The sequence below is a fragment of the Symphalangus syndactylus genome, chromosome 3, assembly GCF_028878055.3.
Source record: "Symphalangus syndactylus isolate Jambi chromosome 3, NHGRI_mSymSyn1-v2.1_pri, whole genome shotgun sequence".
Classification (NCBI taxonomy): domain Eukaryota; kingdom Metazoa; phylum Chordata; class Mammalia; order Primates; family Hylobatidae; genus Symphalangus; species Symphalangus syndactylus.
The window spans coordinates 104,702,008-104,725,547 of record NC_072425.2 but is presented as its reverse complement, the minus strand read 5'-3'; the positions used below and the strand labels follow the sequence as shown (position 1 = coordinate 104,725,547).

Genomic DNA, 23,540 nt, shown 5'->3' with positions numbered 1-23,540 from the left:
AAAGATAATAAAATAGATTCTTACTCTAATTGGATTCTGAGAAAGATACCAAACTGAAAATATCCTAGTCCTAATTTCTTAACCACATGGTGAGGCAGAAAAAGGCTATTCTGTTTACATGTTTTACAAATATTAAGTTTCATGTTTTCAGCTTCATGGGGTTTTAATGGGCCCATAGAAGCCTGGCCAAGAAACCAAAGTGGAATCCATTTGACTGACATTAAAAAGCAATTAAGTTACAGGCCTGTCAAATATGTTAACATTTGGGGTCTGCCTGTTATACATGTGTATTCTGACTACTACTACCAGAATAGTTTAATGATTTACAGACCTTCAATGTCTAAAGTACCTTAACTGTATGAAAGCTATGACCCAGTCTTTCTTCAGATTTTCCTATCATAACAAACTCCTCCCTATTTACTAGAAATCCAGAAAGATGGCCCAATATTTGAACTGTGTTGAGTCAAACAACTCTGAGACTTTCCCAGAGAGGGTAAAGGGAGAAAAACAGAAAGGAAATATCTGGCTGGCCCAGTGTCTAGCACGAGAGTTGGACTTTCCCCTAATAAGATGACATTTCTGAGCCACTGGAGGCAGCCCTTAGCCAGGGAGGCTATCCTTAACTGTCTTAGTCTGTTCGGGTTTCTATAACAAAGTATCACAGACTACGTGGCTTATAAACAACATAAATTCATTTCTCAGAGTTCTGGAGGTTCGAAATCTGAGATCACAGTGCCGGCACAGTTGGAATCTGGTGAGCGCTGCTTCCTGGCTCACAGATGTTGTCTTCTCACTGTGTCCTCACATGGAGGAAGGAGTGGGGACCTCTCTGAGATCCCTTTTATAAGGGCACTAATCTCAACTTGTAGGCTCCACCCTCATGACCCAATCACCCCCAAAGGTCCCACTCTTCTAATAGCATCACACTGGGAGTTAGGTTTAAACATAGCAATTGTGGGGAAAATAAACATTCAATCTATAGCACCCATAAGCCCTTAGTACCATCAGATATTTCTTTTATTTTTGCCCTCAGTCCAAGTTGAAATCATCTGGAGAAAGAACCTCTCATTGGAGTAGGCAAGCAGCGAAACTCTATTCAAGACCAATGCCTTAGTCCCATTGCCTAGAGGACTTTTTGAGAACACCGATGGAGCTGCCTCTTGGCTTTTCAGAAATCTGCAAATTTAGATAGTGCCATGAGGTTAGCACTTTTTTTTTTTTTTGGCTATTAATTGGCTCCTCCTTTTTTAAAGCTCCTCTTTTCTATGATTATCTGGACACAAACAAAATTGTAATTACAAACAAGACATATAGTAATAAATGTCTAGTGATTTCTGTTTCATTAAGATGAATACACAAGTGATGACAGTGTTTGACATTTGAATAAATCAGAAAATAAAGACTTGTAAAGGAATCTAAGGTTCAACATATTTTCCATTTACTTTCTTACTAACTCAATGTTAAACAGAGACATGAAAATAATTTGTATGTAGCACAACTATTATTATTGTATGTAGAGCTCACAGATAAAAGAGATATTCAGCAAACAGCAGTGGATGGAGTAAATTAAAACACATTGCCCAACTTCATGACTCTGACATAATTTCATGTTAGTCATTCAACAAAGTCTCTTCTACTTAAAATACAAGCCATAATAAATAAGCTATACCAAATGCTCCAAGTTGTTTATCTTCATCCTGTTCTTAAGATTCTGAATATATTTGGGGATTATTTATTTGTCATTCTTAGAAATGAAGTCAAATAAAATAAATAGGAGCCTTATAAAGGTTGGTTCTATTACAGGGTGATCATGGAATACTTTCTTGTGAAATATCCTGGATATGTAGACACCTAGCCATGGTTACAGCTATTCCCTCAATTCCTGCACCCCTACTATCCCACCAATTTTTGGAGTTAATTCCTCTTTGCTGGCCATCAGTCTCTAAATTAATAGTAACATGGTATACAGAGTCACTACCCTTCCTTTCCAAATCTATGACCAATACCTTGTAGTCAAGCATTTATTCATTCAACAGATTTTTTTTTCAGTTTCTTCCATATGTCAGACACAATGCTAGACACACAGCTATAACAGTGTGACATAGGCCCTGTCATCCATATTTATAGATGTCTCAGTTCAGCCATTTATTCAAGGTCTGTGAGATGCAATTAGTTGTCAGCACGAAGTTATGAAGGAAGATCTCCTCAAGTGGCAAAGCAGTGACCATGGTTGACAAAGACAGCAGGTCATATAATACCAGATACAGTCTCCAACCCTCCAAGTCAAGAGGAGATGGAAGGCAGGGATAAAGTGTTAAGTACAAATCAAGAAAATGTTTGATATGGTCTTACATTTTGGGAGAGTATGCAAAAAGTTCTCCCAGGGAATATTTCAAATAATAACAATAATAACATTTGAAAACAATATAATCACTAAATTTTCACTGAACTACAAAAGGCTATATACAAGCATTAAAAAATTAACATTATTGCTATAGCATCACTATAATGCATAATGTATCTTGATTAATTCACATGTCACACAAGAGTGACTTCATAAAAATTCAACCTAATGATTAAGCCTCACATCATCTTACATTTATAGGTAAGATATGTGCAGAGATTTGCATAGTGAAATAAAAATTCTACCTTAAGAAAACCACACTATGAGGCTACGTATCCACAGGAAATCCTGGGAAGAAAAAGATCGCGAAGTAAGACTTAAATCCACTTCAGGCAATCTGTCTCACTAGCTCTGATTGTCAGAGTATATGTATTCATTATATGAGGAAATTTTCTTCCTGGTTTGATATGATTGAGTATGAAGTCTTCAGGGGTTTCAAGTTCAATCATAAGGAATGGTGACTTTGAGTATATTTTATGACCAAAGTATATACAATAGTATTCAGGGCAAACTTACAGAATTCAGAGCTAAAAACAAAACAGTACAAGAAAGGTTTGAAGACACTTATAGATAGTTGAAACAAATGGAAATGTTAAGCAAAGTCATTAATATCTGGGTGGCGCCATGACTCAAGGCTGCCATATGTATGGCCTGGCACACAAAGATGAGGTTTGCCAACCAGATTTCCTCTCTCAATAATTAAATGAAAAACAAAACAAAACTGAACAACTTGAGCTAATTAGCTGGGGCTGGGGCAAGGGATGAAAAGAGGCTGTCTCCTACTGCAGAGAAAGGCTAGGTGGCTGGCAAGAACATGAAGGGAATTCTTGAGAAAGTCAACACTAATTCTTCAGGAAGAGAAGAAGTTATGGATTAGAAGAGTCAAAAGATATGCAGAGGGATGCAAAGTCACTGTGAGAGAGACAAAGGCCAAGTAGAGAAAATGGAGAGAGTAGCCAGTTCCTAATGCTGCCTCCATTCTCAAGAGCCTTCAATTTCATTTAATGGGTACCCTTAAAGTAAACCTTCATTTGATTATCTCCAACTTTGGTGATTTTCTGCCCCCTGCTACCAGAAGCAATCTAGAGAATGAATGGGTTCTAGGATCAGCAACAGACCCTCAGAGAAGGCATGAGATGGGCTATGAAACCTTCACAAGGTGAAGGGCAATGAAGATGTTCCCAGCCCACAACACGGCTTACTGAATCCTCCAGTGGTAGTTGAAACATCCTTTGCTATTATTCCTATTACGATGTAGAGTCTAATTTCTCTCCTGTTGAATCTGCACCAGCCTAACTGGCTTGTCTGACCAACAGAATGCACTGGCAGTGACCTTCAAGGTCAGGTCATAAGAAGTCTTGTTTCTGCCCAGGACTCTTAAGATGCCTGCTCTTGGGAGGCTCCCTCTAAGAATCAAACTGTCAATGTTTGAAAAGACCAAGCTACACAGAGAAGTCAAGCAGGTGCTCTGGAGCACAGCCCCAGCTGTTCAGTTACAAGAGTGAGCCACCTTGGATATCTATCCCGGTTGACCCTTCAGATGAGTCTGGCCCCAGCTGCCACTAGCCCATAACCATATAAGGATCCCAAGTACAAACCCTCCCAGGCTGAGCCCCGTCAATCCACAGAACCACAAGTGAGAATAATAATAAATATCTGTTTGAAGCCACTAAATTTTCAGATTATTTGTTATGCAGCAATAATCAGAACACCTCTCCTCCTCAATGATGGAGAAACACTGAGATCATTCCTGTTAGGAGTAAAGCCTTAGAACTGGGATTGGCATGCACTGTGGACACAGAATGAAATTAAAGTCATTTCTAGAAAAAAGATGCTATGCTACCCAGCAGAGGAAATCAATCAGCAGAGAAATGACAAATAAGCAGGTTCACAAAGAAGACCAGAGATTTCAGGAGCGCCTGAGGTAGCTGAGGTCCTCAACAGCCATATCCAAACTCCAATACACCTATTCCATTCCCCTCCACCCAAAAAGCCAAACTAAAACATTCATTTTCACAAAATCCTCTCTCTCTCTCTCTCTCTCTCTATATATATATATATATATACATATATATATATATATGAAGTTAAAAAGTAGACACTAGAAGAGGAGGAAGACTAGCACTTATGATTTAATTCTTTCATACATATTATCTAATTTTTCCCACAATCAGGCAAGGTAACTGTGGTGCATTAAAGATGGCTGCAACATCACTGCCACGTCTCCCATTCAGAGGTAGATTATTTTCCCTGGCACTGAATCTGGCTGGCCTATAACCTGTTTTAACAAACACATTGGGGCTAAATTAATGTTGCATAACCTCAAAAACTGGGCCTGAGATTTTTCTTGGCTTCTTATTCTGCTCTCAGAACTCACCTTCTTAAGTCTGACACTATAGTGTGAGGAAGCTCACGCAGATATGCCATGTGGAGAACCTGTCCCCCCAGCCATGGCTCCAGCTGAGCTCCAAGCTGATTGCCATTTGTGTGAGGACATTTTGGACCTTCTAGCTGCCTCACTACTCCAGCTGAAACCATGGGAAAGAGACAGAAACCATGGGAAGGAGGCAGCATTAATGAAAAAGAACAGATTATTGTTTTAAACCACTAAGTTTTGGAGGGGTTTGTTATACAGCAATAGATAACTGAAAGAGAAAGTTGCTATCTAAATTTTATAGACAAGAAAACTGCAACTCAGAGAAGTCAACTGAGTTGTCTAATCCTTGATTCACATCTGGCAGGTGAAGGCCTTGGGACCCCAAACTGACTAAAAGCCCATGTTCTTTCCAGTAAACTGGACTGCCTCTTGTTAGATGTGATTATTTTTACTACAAATGGCTATGATTTTCAAAAGGATTAACTTTACACATACACACACACACACAAAAAAGAAGCATCATCCCTGTTGGCAATTCTAAAAAATTAGAATGGCAAGGTTTTAAAAGGAACACTTTCACTTTGTAAAATGATCTCCATCTCTATGCTTTCTATTCTTGGTGATTTGGGAATTATCATTAAGTATGGCTTGGAGAGAAAGGTGATAAGTTTTATTGTTAATGATGGGAAGGGGTTTGACTAACATTAAAGAAAAGATATAAATGAGTCCATTATCAGATCTGTCGTTGATTGGCTGTGAAGATTGACAAGATCACTTTTGAGTGATTTTAGCTTTAAAATTCTTTCATTTAACCAATATTTACAAAGAGTCTACAGGTTACCATGCAATGCCTGCAGTCCCCAGGATGCATCAATGAATAAAAAGATCCCTGCCCTTGCAGAACTTGTACTCTACCGTGAAGGGGACAGAAAATAAACAAAAATCATGAAAAATAAGTAAGTTATACAGAATGTTTGAAGGTGGTAAGAACCATGGCAGCAGGAGAAGAAGGGGGGGATGACGGGAAGGCAGGCTGACAGGTAGATAAGGAGTGTATGCTGGCAGTGGGGAGGGTTAACATTTTTAAACTAAGTATCATGTATAAGTTTAAATCATAAGACTGAAGAAATGACTGCTGTCTATGGAGAAACCCCAAGTAACCAAAAACTTGGTTAAATGAATACACTGTTCCAACCATAAGTCCATCTAGAAACCCACACAACTGTAACAGACATACGCAGTATCTGCCACATTCCAACACTTTGAATGTAATACTCCCATTTACTATTATTTTCTGATAAGCAAAGCACATGAGTTGCACTAATGGGAAAAAATGCAAAGGCATCAATCTGGGAATCATATGAGTTGTTCCTAGAGCACTGGGTTAGGATGAAGCATTCAAAAACAAACATTTATACTGCTTAGGATATTCACAGGTAATAAAAAGTAGAGAGACATGCTTAGAATGAAAAACACCAGTGTCAGGTGGCACTTGCCTTAAAAACAGTATTTGATATGTGGCTGGACAAACTGGCATAAAAACATCATGCATATGGGAACCACCATTATGGTAGGAATCAGGCAGGAAACAGCATTAGGGTCCTACTTATTTATAGGGGAGTATAATTAAGATTACTCTTCATTCCATGTTTTCCCAACAGTTTTACTCTCACCAGTCCCTTTTAGCACCAGTGACACAAGCATATAAATTGTTTTTCCAACTCAAAATCCACTCAAAATGAATATAAACTTCTATAAACACCAATTATATTTACAACATGCACACTCATGCACACACATGTGTGCATCACAATGAAAAAATACCCTGGACCCATTATTAAAGGACCGTAGTTTAAAACATGTTAATTTGTCTTTCCAAAAATTACTACACAATACTATTACTTTCTATTGGTATATAAAGAGTTTTTACTAAATATGGCTTTGTAAGACAGATGTTCATAGTTTTATGACTTTCTTTCTTGGTAATGTTAGATTTATTTTCATGCCAAATAAATTAATCATCATATTTATATTCCTTCCTTGAAACTAGTCATTGCACCACTTGTATTCCTTACCTGGTGACTTTTTTTTTAAAGATCAAAGGATCAAAAGCTAAAGATCCCAGGCTCCTCAAGATTTCAACCTAGATGCATATTACATTAGATATATAAAAGTCATACACTTACTTTGTTGAATGAAGCACTGCAGCCTACAGATCATACTGCATTACATACATTATTTTTTCTTAAAGTAACAGCAAAAAAGCAATAAAAACAATATATTCAGAGGTAATATATCAATTTTCAGAATCATTGGGAACCTAATTGGAAGTGGCTAGTGGTAACAGAACCTCTGTCTTCTGACACACTGACTGAGAGTTTCCACGGTCACTAACACAGATACTCAATCACATCCCTCTAAAGGCGCCAAGTTTTTTATCTAAGAAGGGAAAAGATGGAAAAAAACCAGAAGGTATACATATATAAATACCTCATGCAGGGAAGACTGAAGGTCCAGGTCTCCATCAGAACTCCCACAACTACAAGCCTAATTTAGAATGCAGAAACCCAATTTATGGAGAAAACACAAACCACAAAGAATTCTTTCAGATTTAGAGTTTGTAAACCCCAGTCTCAGCATCGAGTTTTGTCTTAAAACATGCTGAATGTATCACTACTGTTAAAGTGTGAATCTATAAAAATGCTCAGAAAACTGAAGTCAATTTTTTAACAGTGCTCTAAACTAAAACTAATCTCAAATGCAAAAAATGAGTTTAAAAATAAAGTTAGATATAAAAGTTAGCCCTTTTACATATATCAATGAAGCTGAAGATTATTTTTTAATCTCTTCAGTTATAGGCATTATTATACCAAAAATAATAAATAAGAAATGGGATAAACTTTATTCCTTTTTAGTGACAATCATTTTTCCCCTCCAAATTTACTAACACTTTCATTCTAAAAAATATATATACGATAAAACAGGCTGTTTAACTAAACACTATGAAGTTATGAGACAAAGATCTCCCTACATACTTTCCTCATTTTTGCAGAAAACAGATCATAAAACAGAACAAGCCTTGTTCAAAGAAATGAGCAGCTTTGGTTACAAGTGCAAAAGTCAGCCATGTGAACTAATTCTCAGTAATAATGAAGCAAGGTGAGCTCCCCAGGGACTTAAAAGTCAACACCTAGCAATGCTTGGATGAACTAAGATGAGGAACCACTCATGTGACACAACCTTACAAAACCCTTTGTATTCCCAATAGGACAGATGAGGCTGTAGAACTCAGAACAACCCTCTAAGGTGTGTGACTGACTCCAATTATAGAGAAAACTTTGACAAAGCCTGCAAAGAAAGATGCTGCTGTTACTTAAAAAATGCATGGCTGGGCGGGGTGGCCCCATGCCTGTAATCCCAGCATTTTGGGAGGCTAAGGCAGGCGGATCACAAGGTCAGGAGATTGAGACCATCCTGGCCAACATGGTGAAACCCAGTCTCTACTAAAAATGCAAAAAAGTTAGCTGAGCATGGTGGTGTGTGCCTGTAGTCCCAGCTACTCGGGAGGCTGAGGCAGAAGAATCACTTGAACCCGGGAGGTGGAGGCTGCAGTGAGCCAAGAGCCAAGATCACGCCACTCTGCACTCCAGCCTGGTGGCAGAGCGAAACTCTGTCTAAAGAAAAAAAAAAAAAAAAAGCATGTGCGCACACACAGAAAATGATGGAACCATCCATTCATCTACTCAGAGATCTAAAGGGACCTGGGTTGTCTGCTACCTACAGGATTGCTTACCTGAAAATAAACTCCTACTTCTTAAAGTAGTGACTGGAGGGGGGAAAAGGCAAGGGAGAAGACTTGAAAAGCTAAGGACCACTGTCTACCTCTTTGAGATGAAGGATGGCAAACCTCATTTCACAGATATTTTAAGTAGCTGTAAAGCCTAAGTGGCTCCAATTTTAAGCCTGTGTTTAGATCAGGTTTGAAAAGGGCTACATCTCTTTACATAACTAGGCACCACTTCTGATGCCAATGTGCTTTGTGTTTGAAATGGGCGGCCGCATATGCAAAAACAAGACCACCTACAGATGGCACCTAGAAAATACGTGCCACAACCAATCTCCCTGGCACCTAGAGGTATGTGCAGGCAAAATGCTTTCATTAAAAAGAAAATAAACCTCTGGGCACCATGCCATGATGATTGCCAACATCTTGAGTAGTATCACATAATTAATTTTACATTTTAATTCTTACAGAAATCTATAATCATAACTTTTCAGAAAGTTTAAAATGTAACTTAAAAAAACAACAACCCCACCTGACCTACCAAAAAGCCGTGCTATATCCTGGGCCCTGCAACAACCTGAAGGACTAGGCTAGGCACAGCCTATGGATATACCTATTCAAAAATTAGAAAACCTGCCTACTCAAATGGAAACTATAGAGTTGTTTTAAATGGAGAGTACTTATGGAGAAGAGCAACTTCTAAAATTCTCTTTGATTATTATTGTGTGCCCTTTTTATTTAGGACATTAAAGGCTCCTTTTTTCCATCCTGAACGCTCCTAAAGTTACAGAACAAGGGGATCCTGCCTGGCCATCTCCGACAGGTCAGTGATCAAACAGAGAGTCAGGCAGTAGCCAAATTCCATCCATCTCTAAAGAATACCAGGAGCTAGGACTTCTTAGGTCCTGCTACATTTAAGAAACCATCGTTCAACATTAGATAGGACAATAAGCCCTTTCCACACAAATATTGCCCAACGTCTAAACTCAAGGCTCTTCAAGAAAAAAAATTACTTCAGGAATACTACTTCCTGCCCAGAGTAAGCCAATTTAAAAAAGTGACTTAATCTTTTTTATAAGAAATAGGTTCAGATAAAAAAAAATACCAATATTGTATTGCCTGAGTGATCAAAGCCTGTTATTTAACCAATCTTATCTTTAAATAACACTAGTCTTTGTATAAGAGTTTAATTTACTTAAAGTATTTACATTCACATGAACAAACCAGTACATGAGATAAAATGAGACACAATGTTTTGCTGAGCTTCAGAACAAGATGCAGGTTGTTCATCCATATAAGGAAACAATCATTCCAAGCATTTTTGACAATGCAGAGCACACTCAGCCAGTTATTTCCTAGCATTGTTCTCCCAAAAGCAGTGGAAGCTTGAACAGCTGCTGCCACTTGCAACGCAAAGCCAAGCAGAGAGCTATGGTTGCTGACTTCAAACTACAAGTTTTAGTGCCTGACCCAGCAGAGGGTGCCATGAGGAAAGAATGTACTAAAAATTAACTTTAGAAAAGGTTAGCAAAGATTTTTCAAAGGCCAAACACTTCTGCCACAAATGACTTCTGTTGCAGAACAAACCATAAGCAATGACGAATTTAACAGGCATGACTTAGCAAGCAGTAAGATCAGAAACATTTACCCTTCCACCTCTGGAATGGTTCACCTGTCTAGGAAAAGCCGAGGTGCCCTAGTAGACTCTGCCCTTGTGCAGGATCTGTGGTTAAACAGAAGCCTTAGTCCACACCTGTTGACCATGGTAGTGATATATATGTGAAACAAGTCTTTTCAATGTAGAGATCTTCAAAAGGTACTTACGCAGCCTCCAGCAAGAATTTCTGCTGCAAGTGGGACCGAACCATCTTTGTGCATAAATTTATCCCTCACAAAATCGTTCACCTTGAAGAAAAATATTTATAGAAGCTGATGAAAAACATAAAGAAAGTCATTAAACACTTATAAATATGCATCTGTCAATATATGCTATTTTTTTCTATCAGTCTATTGGAGTAATCATAAATTGCACAAATTAACAGATCTTAAAATAGTTTGAGAAGTACTCTTAATAGTATAATACAGTTTTAAAAAATGAAAAATATGTATGCATCACTGATGTTTCAGGAGAAAAGTTAAATGATAAATGAAAGCCAAAAATATGTTCTGCAATTAGAATAGCTTAAGAAGGGAGACACACTGACAATAATGACAAAATAAAAACATATATCTTACAACTTAAAACTGTTTTATAAGGCTTGATTAAAAATCACTTTCAAGTCTTCTAACAAGAATTAATCTAAAACAGTACTCATCATGGAGATAAGTTTGGCTGAGCAGACTTTTTCAGCTTAGAAGAAATTCAGTATCTAAAAATTCCTCAAGGATTCTCAAAGAACATAAATTACATTAATTAATTAATATAATATTCTCAAAATGGTATATACTACAAGAAATTTTAAGAAACAGTCATATCTTTTTGGCAGACATAGGCCAGAGAAGATTAGCTATCTCAAGGTCACATAATAAAAGGGTAAAAGAAGAATTTCAGGCTCCAAAGCTACAGAGCCCAACCTAAAGCTAGAGTTTTACTTTCTGGGGCTTTATGGCCTTAGTGATGCAAATATTTGTATATTCCACAAACGCTTAAACTGAATATCAACCATCTGTCAAATGTGAGCCAGGCACTGGGCAAATAATCTGATAAAGGATCAACTTCAACTAGAACCCAGATCCCTGCACATTTGGCTTTATAGAACACACCCTAACCATGAATCCTATAAAAACAGCAGATGCAATAGAAAGACATGCTCTGGAGTCAGACAAGTCTGATTTTAAATTCTAGTTCTCCCACTCATGATTTGTGTGAACACAGGTTGGCTACTTAAGCCCGATAGGCCTCAGTTTCCTTATCCGTAAACTGTGGATCATGCTTTGCTTGAGATTAAACCAGTAAAAGGTAATATATGTCATGTGCCTAATATGGTAGATACTGAAGGGAATTTAGCTGCTACTGCTGTGATGACAACAATGATGGCAGCAACTACCAAAAGTTCTCAAGTTTATTATCACATTTTTGGATGTCCACTGCTAAATGGGGAATAATGAAAAAATGTGTGTGGTGAGTTCCCCTGCTTTCAAATTAGCTAGCACCTCTGAGCAAACAAACCTGCTGTTTCCTATAAGAATACCTGCTAGATTCTTGAGTATGTACAAAATCCCTTAATAAGAAGCACCAACTCAAAAGACTTACTGTAAGTTTTATGGCCTTCTCTGGGGCAACTCCCAATAACTGTGGCAACAGACCTAAAAATCAACAAAAAGTAGAAGTATATTAAATAAATTAGCATTAACTAAACAAATCAACAGTTCTACAGAGGGGATTACTACTTAAAAACTGCTTAATCTCTGCTGCAATTTTCTGCTATTACCCTTAATGAGAATATTTGAAATGGAATGTTTAAGTACTAACTTCTAACAGCCGCATCAGGCCCAAGTACATTCCATCTCACATTCTGGATCGTTTGCACATTGGGTAAATCAACAGTATTAGTGATATAGGAAATCTCATTATTCCCCCAAAGTCTGCTCCTTCCCTTCTGCCTTCTAAATCAGTGGACCATTTGATTTTCTAAATCAAGGACCAATTTTGGGGAAGGCAGTTAGAACATTTAGTGGAGCTATGTATCTGAACTAAAAAATGTCATCATTTTCATTTGTTCTTCTTAAAGAAAAAAAATTTAAATCACAATTGTTTTTTCTTGAAAACACACAACAAGCTAACCCTGAGGGTAGGAGCATGTTGCACCCTGTGTCATACTTTCAGAGAGGTTCATGGTACTATTATTCATTGGAAGTACAATTTTCTAATTTATCTATGTAAGAAGGTCCACTCACAGCCTCTTCTGAGGGACCAGCCCTGCCCACACTCTCTTCCTAAAGGAGCAGCCTGAGAGGTCACTAGCTTGAATGCCGTATGTATCCAACCTATAGGTGTGTTTTATTGAGTAACAAAAAGTTTCAAACATAATTTGACCTCCTAGTAAGAAAGATCAATGAGGCCAGGCACGGTGGCTAATGCCTGTAATCCCAACACTTTGGGAGGCTGAGGAGGGTGGATCACCCTGAGGTCAGGAGTTCGAGACCAGCCTGACCAACAAGGTGAAACCCTGTCTCTACTAAAAATACAAAAATTAGCTGGGTGTGGTGGCAGGCACCTGTAGTCCCAGCTAGTTGGGAGGCCAAGACAGGAGAATTGCTTGAACCCAGGAGGTGGAGGTTGCAGTGAGCCGAGATTGCACCACTGCACTCCAGACCGGGCAATGGAGTGAGACTCTGCCTCAAAAAAAAAAAAAAAAAGATCAATGAACACACTGACCTAACAGTCAGTTCATAGGCTCAGTTCTGACCGAACTGACTGACCCCGGGCCTCTTTCTGACATCCAAGCCATCTGCTCTATTGCATGAGGCTCCATCCTTCAGACAGAAACCATGCAAGGTGGTGCCCACCCTGCTTTGAGGCCTGTACCTCAATGAGGACAAGTGCCATTTTGAATTTTTTTTTTTTTTTTGACAGAGTCTCTTTTGCCCAGGCTACAGTGCAGTGGCATGATCTTGGGCTCACTGCCAGCTACATCTCCTGGGTTCATGCCATTCTCCTGCCTCAGCCTCCCGAGTAGCTGGGACTATAGGCACCCGCCACCACGCCCGGCTAATTTTTTGTATTTTTAGTAGAGATAGGGTTTCACCATGTTAGCCAGGATGGTCTCCATCTCCTGACCTCGTGATCCGCCTGCCTCGGCCTCCCAAAGTGCCGGGATTACAGGCGTGAGCCACTGCGCCCGGCCTCCAGTTTCTATTTTTATTGCTCTACTGATACCGTCACAATTGATAAAATTTTTTCTTTGCTCATAGCCTTATAAAGGGGGAAAACTAAAAAGATGAATACAGCTTCATGTTTTTGGAAAAATGGGAGAAAGTCCTTCATTGTGGAATTAAACAAGGATAAGGATGGTGATGTTAATGAAAATTTTCTTTAAAAGTGCATCATGTTTATTACATGCCAGGTACCATGTTACAAACTTTATTAACTCATTTAATCTTCATAACCACTCTATAGAGAGGAAACCAAGGCATAGAGAGATAAAGTAATTTGTTCCAAGTTACCTAGCTGGTAAGTGGTGAGACTGGGATAGAAGCTTTAGCCATCTTACTAAAAAAATCTGTATCTTTATACACCACTCAACTCTGTGTTAATATGCAAATGTGTATCTGAATCTCACACCCAGCTGCATTTGTTCACTTATATAACCTGCCTAGATCTTATCAGCATTTGAGTTTGCAATGCTTCTTTTTGTTTTTTCTCATTTTTTATTTTTAACAAAGAGACAAGCCCTTATTATGTTGCCCAGACCAGTCTCAGATTCCTGGCCTCAAGCAATCCTCCTGCCTAGGCTTTCCAACATGTTGGGATTACAGGTGTGAGCCATCTCACCTGGCCTGAGTTTGCAGCCCTTCACTAAGCAACTATAATATCTAAGCCTGCTTCATCCCCAGGGTCACAGCTGACTGGACAATGTAAAACACCTGAAAGATTCGCAAATCAAGAGTTCAGCAACCTGAGCCTGCTACCAAAAATGGAGCTCGCCAATTACGATGCCTTCCCCAGGAGGATGACTGACAGTCTTTAGAGACGAGGGGACAAGTTAGCACAGAAGCAACAGGATGAAAAGATGTCATGGGTGGAGCAAGGAAAGCAGCCAACTGGAAGCCATGTGTGTGCTAATGTCACAAGGAAGCAGAAACCATGAATAAGCAGAGGAAGTGCACTGGTGGACAGATGAGAATGTGGAGCAAAAGGAATGGAGACTCTAAAAAGAGAATGCACATAGCCCATGAAAGGCACACAGGTGGGAGCGCCCGTCCCCATCACCTTCGGGTCCCACTGAGGCCAGGCTCCAATGCAGCTCCTGCTCTTGGATCCCTGAGATTTCTACCTTCTTTCTCTCTTGCGTGAATGTTTATCAAAAGCTCCCCTAAGCTCTTGCTAGCTTGAGTGGGGCTGTGCTCTTTAGAATCTAAATGAGCTGAGGCAGCATATGAGAAAAAACGGGAATATGCAACCATTTGGGCAAAGCAAGCATTCTTATCCAAAGCAGGCATTCTCTCCTAAACTATACTCATGACACTTACTCACTGATCTTTCAATAAGATATCCATAATAAGAGAAGGCTTGGTTATTACCTAATAAAACATTAATTTCTACTAGTAATATGTGGGCATACACCTGTTTAAACTCTCTTTACATTTGAAATTTTCATCTTTCTCCCTGTATTCACGTCAAGTACCAAAATGTTTAGTTAAATATTTACTTGCTAGATGTATTTTTCTCATCATTAAATTGTAGACCAAAATTGTGGATGGGTTGAAAGCACTGTGATTTAAATGATGAACTCTTGTCTCCATAACTATCCTGTGACAATCTTTTTAAACGACTAATAAAAAAACAGGCCACAGAGCCTAATGACTACAGTGTTAGATACAATCACTTCAGCCAGCCTTTCAAACTACTGAAATTTATCCTTCTCACCATAAATTTAGTAATGCATTGTGAACGGCAAAAAACAAAAGGGAAAACCCTGTATTTAGGACTACAAAGAAGGCAACAAGTAGCTATTTGTTCAGCAAACATTTACCAAATGCCTGGTACTGAGAGGAACTGGGATGAACACAGGGAGACTGGTGCCTCCCCCTTAAGAAATTCAGAGTTTAGAGGGAAAGGGAATGCTAGTTGTCTCCACCTGCCAGATGGGGGACAAAACACCTAACAACAGCAGGTGCTGCATACCAGACCCCAGGGGCATCACAGGACTATGAGAACCCAGTGGAGAGAACCAGTTCTTCTGCCTGCAGGAGGGGAAAAAACATCAAAGAAGAGGAGATATTTGCCTTGGGACTTCAAGGATGAGCAGAGGTTCCCTGGAAGGATAAGACAATGAGCAGAATGGAGGGCAAGGTGACCCAGGCAGAGGAAACAGTTGGTGTGCAAAGGCACCAACATCTTAAGGCCATGGCATGGAGTCAGGGCACTGGAGGCTGTGCTTGGATCACAGAAGACCAGATAATAAATAACACTATTATTAATAGTAGTGATAATGACAACAGCCAATATTTGGGGAGCACTTGCTACATCCACATACTACTCTGTGTGTTTTATGTGAATGAACACATTTAATCCACACAACACCTTACTTAGACAGTGGCTTTTGTTTTATCCACAGCAACTGAAGAAGAAACTGAGGCCGACTTTAAGGGAGCTGCCCATGGTGGCTCAGCTGTTTGATGGGGGAACGGGGTTCAACCCAGGCTGTCTGACTCCAGCCTGCGATCTTACCTGGTACGCTGCACAACTTCTCTCCCAGGCCCACGAAGGAGCATGCATCAAATTCTGTAGATGCATGGGGTGGCTTTTAGGGTAAAAAGTAAAGTTCAAAAAGTAAAAAGTTCTAGGGGCAGGTGAAGGATAGTTTGCAAGAGCAGAGACCTGAGGCAGTTAGAGAAACTAGGAGTTTAAAGTAATACATTAGAGGCCCCGAGCTTCCTTATATTAAAAGATTAATTTCAACTTGGAATAAAACCAAAGCACAAATCCATTCCTAAGACCTAGGCCAGATGCTGGCACTCACAGAAGCTGTTGATAAGAACCATTCTTGTAGTGACTATCTTCTCTGGTTAAACAGGAAAATGAAGGTGACTGGATTATAATCTGAGGCCCACTACAGATGTGGGCCTTGAAAACATTAGTCTTGGGTAAATGCTCTTTGTAAGAAGGTCATGATCTATGAAACAATGAAAAGTCAAAGAGGTGGGAATTCCAAACTCCCTCCTTGTACCTTGACCTCAGAGGGAGGAGAGGTAGCATGGCCCAGTAATGCCTAAAGCAGGGAGTCTAGGTGAGGCACTTCATCGCAACCACATTTAAGTCCAAAGTGCGTATATATCTGACATCTGGGTAACTCAGCAGAAAAATCAGGTTTCTAATATAAGATGTTTCTGTTGGGTCTTGGAAATTCACTTTAACCATTTGAAACAGAGAATGGATGTGTGTGTTGTTTCTAATTTGTCAAAACAGCAGTCCATCTTCCAACTGCCTCAAATGAAATTTATTAGTGTGGTTAGTTTTCCAATCTTCTCCTTTTAGTTCAGCTCCATCAGCACATATGGCAATGCTTCCTTGGCAACTCGACTCTACCAGAAGGCTGCTAATGCGAGAAAAGATTTACAGGGTACAGTATTAATGTAGTATTTTGTCTTCACATTTCATGGGTTGGAGATATAAATCACACTATCCCCTCTGAATCCAGTCCCTTGTGCAAACCAAGGAGCTGGAGGTGTGGGGACCAAGCCCAGATCAGGGGTCTCCAACTCAAGCTTCATAGGACATCCCCAAAAGAGGTTCCTGGGCCCACTGTGTTCAACTAGAGGGCTAGCATGCTATTCTTAAGAACCTGTTAGAAATACAACTGGAATTTCAGGGTTGGAAGGGATTATGAAAGAAACTCATTAATATTGCTGGCCTAATTTAAACTGATTTTAGGCTATTTCCAACGGGCTGGCAGCAAAATGAACAACCTAGGGCATGGGCTTTGGAGGTGGACAGACCTGGGCTAGAATCCTAGGTCTGTGCATCTTTCACACTGAGTGATCTTAGGTAGTTATTCTTTGAATTCTAGGTTCCCCGTTGGCAAAACAAGGGTGCTAATTACTATCTACTGGTTTATTTTGGTAATTATATGAATAAGTGTACAAAGAACCAGATACTATTTACCTCATACATTATGTATTCCAAAAGACATAATGCTTCTTTCTACCTATCTTTTCAATACATAGCCCTGATTTCTTTTGTTTGCAAGAGGCAATTCAGCCTGAATCATGTTCACGGTCCACCATTAGCTAAGGAGTATCATGCTGTGCCCATGACATTACGCCTATCTTAGAACAGCTGTCCCCAAGCAGTGACAGCACATGTGGTCTGAAAGTGTCCAGGGGCCCTGTATACTTTGGGCAAGGTAAAGTAGTAGCACAGACAAAACAACACATTTCAACTATGTTATTAAGCTGAAATAAAATATTTTAGTTAAAAACTTAAATGATCCTTAACCTCTGCTGACAAGCAACTTTCCACAATGTAATTTCTACCAGGTGACAAAAGAGCCAAGTGATTAGGAACATGGGGTCTGGGGCCAGGCTGCTGAGCTTCAATTCTGACTTTGCTATTTCTTAGCTGTGTAATTGTGGACGAGTTACCTAATATCTTTGTATCTTAGTTTCCACATCTGTAAAATGGGAATAATCATGATGCCATTTTCACGGGGCAGTCGTGAAGATGAAATGAGTTAATACTCACAAAATCCTCAGACCAGTACCAAGTACAGGCAGTAAAGACTACAGAAATGGATTTTTGTTGTTGTTGTTGACCTTCATCATCACTATCACTTATTCTTCCTCTTCCTCCTTCATGGAAACTGGAATCCAGAGAGGCTACGCAGCTTGTTTAAAGTCACTAACTTCTGAGCGACTATGGAGTAGCACTCAGAGTGGAATTCGGGCCTGCCAGTACTGTCAAATTAGGGCTCTGTGCTCCTTAATTCTCTGCGGTATCCAGTTTCCTCTAACAGACTTATTGCTCCAACTTCCTCCTCTGCCCTGGAAAGGCATTTCTTCCCGACTAGACTGTTCTGAAACTTTTCTCTAGGCCTCAGCTCAGGCTGGGCCAGCACCCGGCCCTGACTGACCCTTTTACACAACAAAAGGATGGTACCCATGTAGCAGGCATCCACATCATGCTTCCCCCGTCTCTACAGATGGTGAATATTAGACTCCTTAAAACCTCGAAGGCACTGAATGTCAGAGCCAAGCTGTAGGTTATAACCTGGTGCACCAGTGGGAGCAAGAATACACTGGGAAGAAGGCGCAGGGTCAGGAGTGGGCTGAAGCCAGGCTGAGCGGCTACTGTAACCCAGAGTGGCCAGGGTGCCAAAGGACCACGCTGGGCAACGCTAGCAGGACCACAGAGGTGGAGGGGCCACTACCAAGGAAGAAACTTGGTAACTAAGGCAGTAGTTACTAGTTCTATCTCAGCATAGAACTGGGACAGGGACCAGCCCAACCCGGAGAAAGACAGCTGAGAGCATCTAACAGAGGGTAGAAGGTATTCAGGGCAGAGATGAGCAGTAAACTTTGGCAGGAAAAATTAATCCAGAAGACACCCTATTCCTGTAGCTGAAGCCACAGCCAGCACACTGTTGTGTTATCTAGTTTCCACCTGGTGGCAACCCCTCCGATGTCAAATTCTTACCCTTCTGACCTCACTATTGAAACCAGAACACTTGTCCCCATCTTCCCTGAGAAACCCCTTTGCTTTCAATATCAGATTAACCTTCATTCTGCAGCTATCAGCACTTTGTGTGCCCTGCCTTAGAGCTTTTATTCCTGCTCCTGTTGCCATGCCCTTCTCTCTTCACTTGCTCAAGCATTCTTTCCTCCCTCCTCCTCCTCATTTGTCTGTCTGCTTTTGACTCAGATTGCCCCTAGGCATGAGGCATTTCCACCTTCCCAACTACACTATCCCCTTTCAAAGCCTTCATTACAACCCAATTCTGACAGGCTCTTTGGGCTGCTACCCCAAGGTGGCTGTACAGTGGAGCTGGGGAAATAGCCAGGGACAAACGCAGAAATGAAGATTTACATGCCAGTTTATCTAGGTTAAATGTTTTACACTCAAAATTTCAAGCACTGTCTGTTATCTTAGCTATGGCTCAGGATGCCTTTGGGAGACAAAGTGTTAAAACATAAAATCAGTGATTATGATTATGGTCTAGAAAAAAATCAGTTCCTCAACTCCTCTATTCTGGGGCTTTCTAGAAGTAAAGAGAATTGGGGAAAACGATCAGATACTCCTGCAGTTTTTCACCGTAGTACATGAGAAGGTTCAAGATCCTGGTTATCTTTTCTTCATCTAAACTATTTCCCTCCTGCTGAAGTTTAATCTATCTCCCTTGTTTTAGTCTCAGCAACAGTAGCTGGTTATAAATTATCATTCTTGAGGTGTGGAACTAATTCATTCATTAACCTCTTCTCTAAGATACCTACTCATCTATCTTTTTGTCATATTTTTCCAATTTTCTAAGGTCATCAGTTGTTACTGTAGCACTCTCAAGCCTCTAACAATTCTCTCATCCACCTTAGATCCAGTGGGTGTCATCTTAGTCTCAGATTACAATGCCCTGTGCTCACTAAAGTTAGCTCACTGTAGATATCTGGAGGTTGGCTAACCCAACACATGATCTGTTGAAATCTTCTGCTCATTCTTATGTGGCTTCCTATAACCAAATACATGTCTTCTGATCTTTTTATAACTTAATGCTCTAAATGAAAATGTGCAGAAATTGGCCAAGAAAATAAAGACTCAAACCTAGCCATTTTGCAATCATTAAAAGTTTTGGTGGACATGGATAGACATGAGTGCAGTTCACAGATTAACTGTGGTTTGTTCCAAGATGCATGTGTTCTTAAGTAATGCAAAACAGTCATGGAAATTTCAATCACTTTATTTTGGTGCCAGAATTTTAAAGTTTATTTTATCCACATGAATTATGCAAGAATGAAGAATCTCACTGTGATTCTAAAGAATTTGGATACTCCCTTTTATACTACCATCAACGATAAGGGACCTGGCTTAAACTAGCTGCCTGCCAAAACTTCCCTCTGCAATATAAAAGTATCAATAACTCCCTGAGATATCACCACAACATCCTCTAGATGTCACCTTGAGAACATTCCAGGATGGAAGATGACTGCTTTGTACTGCACAGACAACTTGAAATAGAAATATTTACAACTCTGCAAGCTCGGATCAATGGGCTGATTAAAAAATGTTTTTTTTTTTTGTTTTTTTTTTTTGCCAGTTTCCTCAAAGGTTAAGCACTGCTCTAAATTAAGTTTAATTCATAAAATGATCTAATTACTCTTTCTGAGAGATTTTCTTTAGGGTTTCTCCCATCAATAGAAACAAAAATCTTCCTCTAAGAAGTATTTGATAGACCCTGATTTCTCTCTCTTTTTTTTTAAATTGAGACAGAGTTTCACTCTTGTCTCCTAGGTGGGAGTGCAATGGCATGATCTCAGATCACTGCATCCTCCTGGGTTCAAGCGATTCTCCCCTGCCTCAGCCTGTAGCTGGGATTACAGGCCCGCCACTATGCCCAGCCAATTTTTGTACTTTTAGTAGAGAAGGAGTTTGGCCATGTTGGCCAGGCTAGTCTTGAACTCCTGACCTCAGGTGATCCACCCGCTTCGGTCTCCCAAAGTGCTGGGATTACAGGTGTGAACCACCATACCTGGCCGTATTTCTCTTAACACATCTTTTTCCCCAACATTCTCCCAAAACATTTTCCAGTGTCTAAGGCTGCTCATCTCATCACCTGAAACATCTGAGGGAGAAGACTGCAACAAAGTTTAAAAACAGAAATTATTTATTCCTGGAACATTAAGAGCATTTAATTATGGATGATTACCCAATCAACTGTTGTTCTTTAATATGCCACATCTATAGCAGGCCAATGACTGACTCATTTGGTTATGCCGGTCATTCAAACCATGCAAGTTGTCAGGTAATTCATTAAGGATTTCAAATACCTGAGCACATTAAATCACTCTGAAGACTGGGGAGGAAACAGAAAGAATTTTGCAAGTGACTTCAGGAAGACCTGGATTATCTCAGGTGTGATTTCCCTTAATACAGACAGGCTTGGCCTGGGGGTTGGATTTTCAGAAATAACAACAACAACAACAACAACAACAAAAATAGGAAAATTCGCCATTTTCTTGTTAGGAAAAAAGTAGTTTGCATTGCAGAGAAGGTTTGCAGAGCCAGACTCATGGGATTTTTAACGAGCTCTTTTCCAGCAACTAAAACTTACACAAAAATAGGAGAGAGGCTCTTGGAAATAAAGAAAACAGGGAGTTATACCAATACATGGAGAGCAGGAATTAACCAATTCACACCTCTCATGACTCTCTGAGGCACATTTCTATTGAAGAGCACTGCTAGGCACTCTCTGATGACTACCAAGCAACTTCCACAACTGTTCTGATGCAGCCAGCTGCGGGGGAGGCAAAGAACAAAACAAGTTGCGGTGGAGCACTACAAGAGTTCTTTTAAAATAACCTTCATTCTAACGCCACAGGGAAAGGCTTTTAAATGCAAAAACAGCTTCTGATATTCTTGTTATAAGAAAAAGAGATATTTATTAACCTCATAATAACATCGCATGCTACAAAAACACCTTCTTTGAGGCCAGATGCCAATTTTTTTTCGAAGTAGACACAAAGGTAATTTTAAAGTAGGAGAGAGATCTTACAACTGCAACATTCCCAAATTATCCCATTCAGGAAATATGAGCAATTACATAGGCCTTGATAGAGAAAAATTACATGTTGAGCAAAATTCTGTAATACTAAAAACTATGCTTAATATTTCAAAACATGTATAAATTAAAGATGTACTCTGATACCTTCTCAAATATTGCTAGGTGAAAGCATTAATAGCAGCAATACTATATTTTCCTAATTTAAAAGTAACAGTTTTCCTCTGGAATAATATAATTTTAAAATAAAGTTACATTTTATGAGAAATGTAAAAAGAATCACATATAGGTATTTCATAATTTGACTTTGTACATAAAGGTGATAATACTGAGTCTCAGAAATATGTCAGGTCTTTTTTACTTATATTGTAATTTTTTAAATTAACAACAATGGTTTCCCATGACTTGCCTACATTTTCATCTGATCTCTCTCTTACCCAATAAGCACTTACAAATATGCAGTTATATACAATTATTAATTATTGATGATGTACAAGAAACCAAAGAGAACTGATCTTTGACCAATCAAGAATAGGAACACGTCATTTTCAGGGCAAAGTTATGTATCATTATTATTTTAACCTGAACTGTCAGTCATCTCTTTGCTCTCAAGATGATCCAAATTACGGAATGGGATTAAACAAAAATTTACAGTAAATCTTTTGTTTTAAAATGGTTTACTAGAAAAGACATCAGGAAGAAATGCACACAGGTGACTCCTAGAAATAATCTTATATTCACACTCTACTCGTCATCCTGACAGACAGCTCTGTCTCTTGCCCTTAGGGTCGGGGCACCCAAAGATAAATGACCATTTTTAAACCAGGAAAATGGTGAAGAGCTGCCACTTGGGTGTTTACAGTGAGCCTCTGTCTGTAACTAATATATTGACTTACTACTCCTTCCCTGAGAAGTTAAAAGCAGTCACTCCCATCTTACAGATAAAAGAACTGAAAACGGCAAGAGTGGAAGCCTCTTTGCATAGCTCACATTAGCTCAGCACTCAGTACTCAGGCACACTTCTAGTTGCCAACAGTACAGGTTACAAAAGGGAAATATAGATGTAACGAAAAATCAGACCTGCCAGGTATGGTCAAAGATCGAGAAAAAGGGACTCAAAATAAAAAACCAACTTAAGCAAATTAAAGACACTGAGCAGTGTTGGGAAGCGTTCTTACAATTCTAAAGGCACCCTTGACATTGAATCTAATAGCAAGAAAAGCCCAAAAAGTAATTATGAAGCAATGCTCTGATGTCTGCCCAGACCTGACACTCAAGTGATTTCCCTTCCAAAAACCACCCATATGGACAGGTAAGGGGGTCAATTTTGCCTGACTCACTGCAAAATAGGAACTGTGACATTAACCTTGTACTACTTGGAAGCCATTTCATTTGCAAAGTTGTTGTCATCAGGGAAGAAAAGTATTTCAAATAGAAGGCAGTGACCCTGAAAGGGTCATCATCAATCACCTGAGGTCAAAGACCTTCCAAATTGTAAGAAGAGGCAGGGGATAAGGAAAAGAGGGCAGAGCAAAGATCAAAAGGCCT

The 23,540-nt window shown here is 39.6% G+C and overlaps 1 protein-coding gene across 6 annotated transcripts in view; it reads right to left on the bottom strand.

Moving 5' to 3' along the window:
- Positions 1–23,540, bottom strand: part of SLC25A13 (solute carrier family 25 member 13) — a 205,230-nt gene that overhangs the window by 40,327 nt on the left and 141,363 nt on the right. For all 6 annotated transcript variants that reach the window (XM_055272642.2, XM_055272640.2, XM_063634731.1 and 3 more), the window contains 2 exons: positions 11,819–11,871; positions 10,390–10,470 (listed from right to left, as the gene is read on the bottom strand). In XM_055272642.2, the coding sequence (XP_055128617.1) occupies positions 10,390–10,470; positions 11,819–11,871 (134 nt within the window). The remainder of the gene's footprint in view (positions 1–10,389; positions 10,471–11,818; positions 11,872–23,540) is intronic.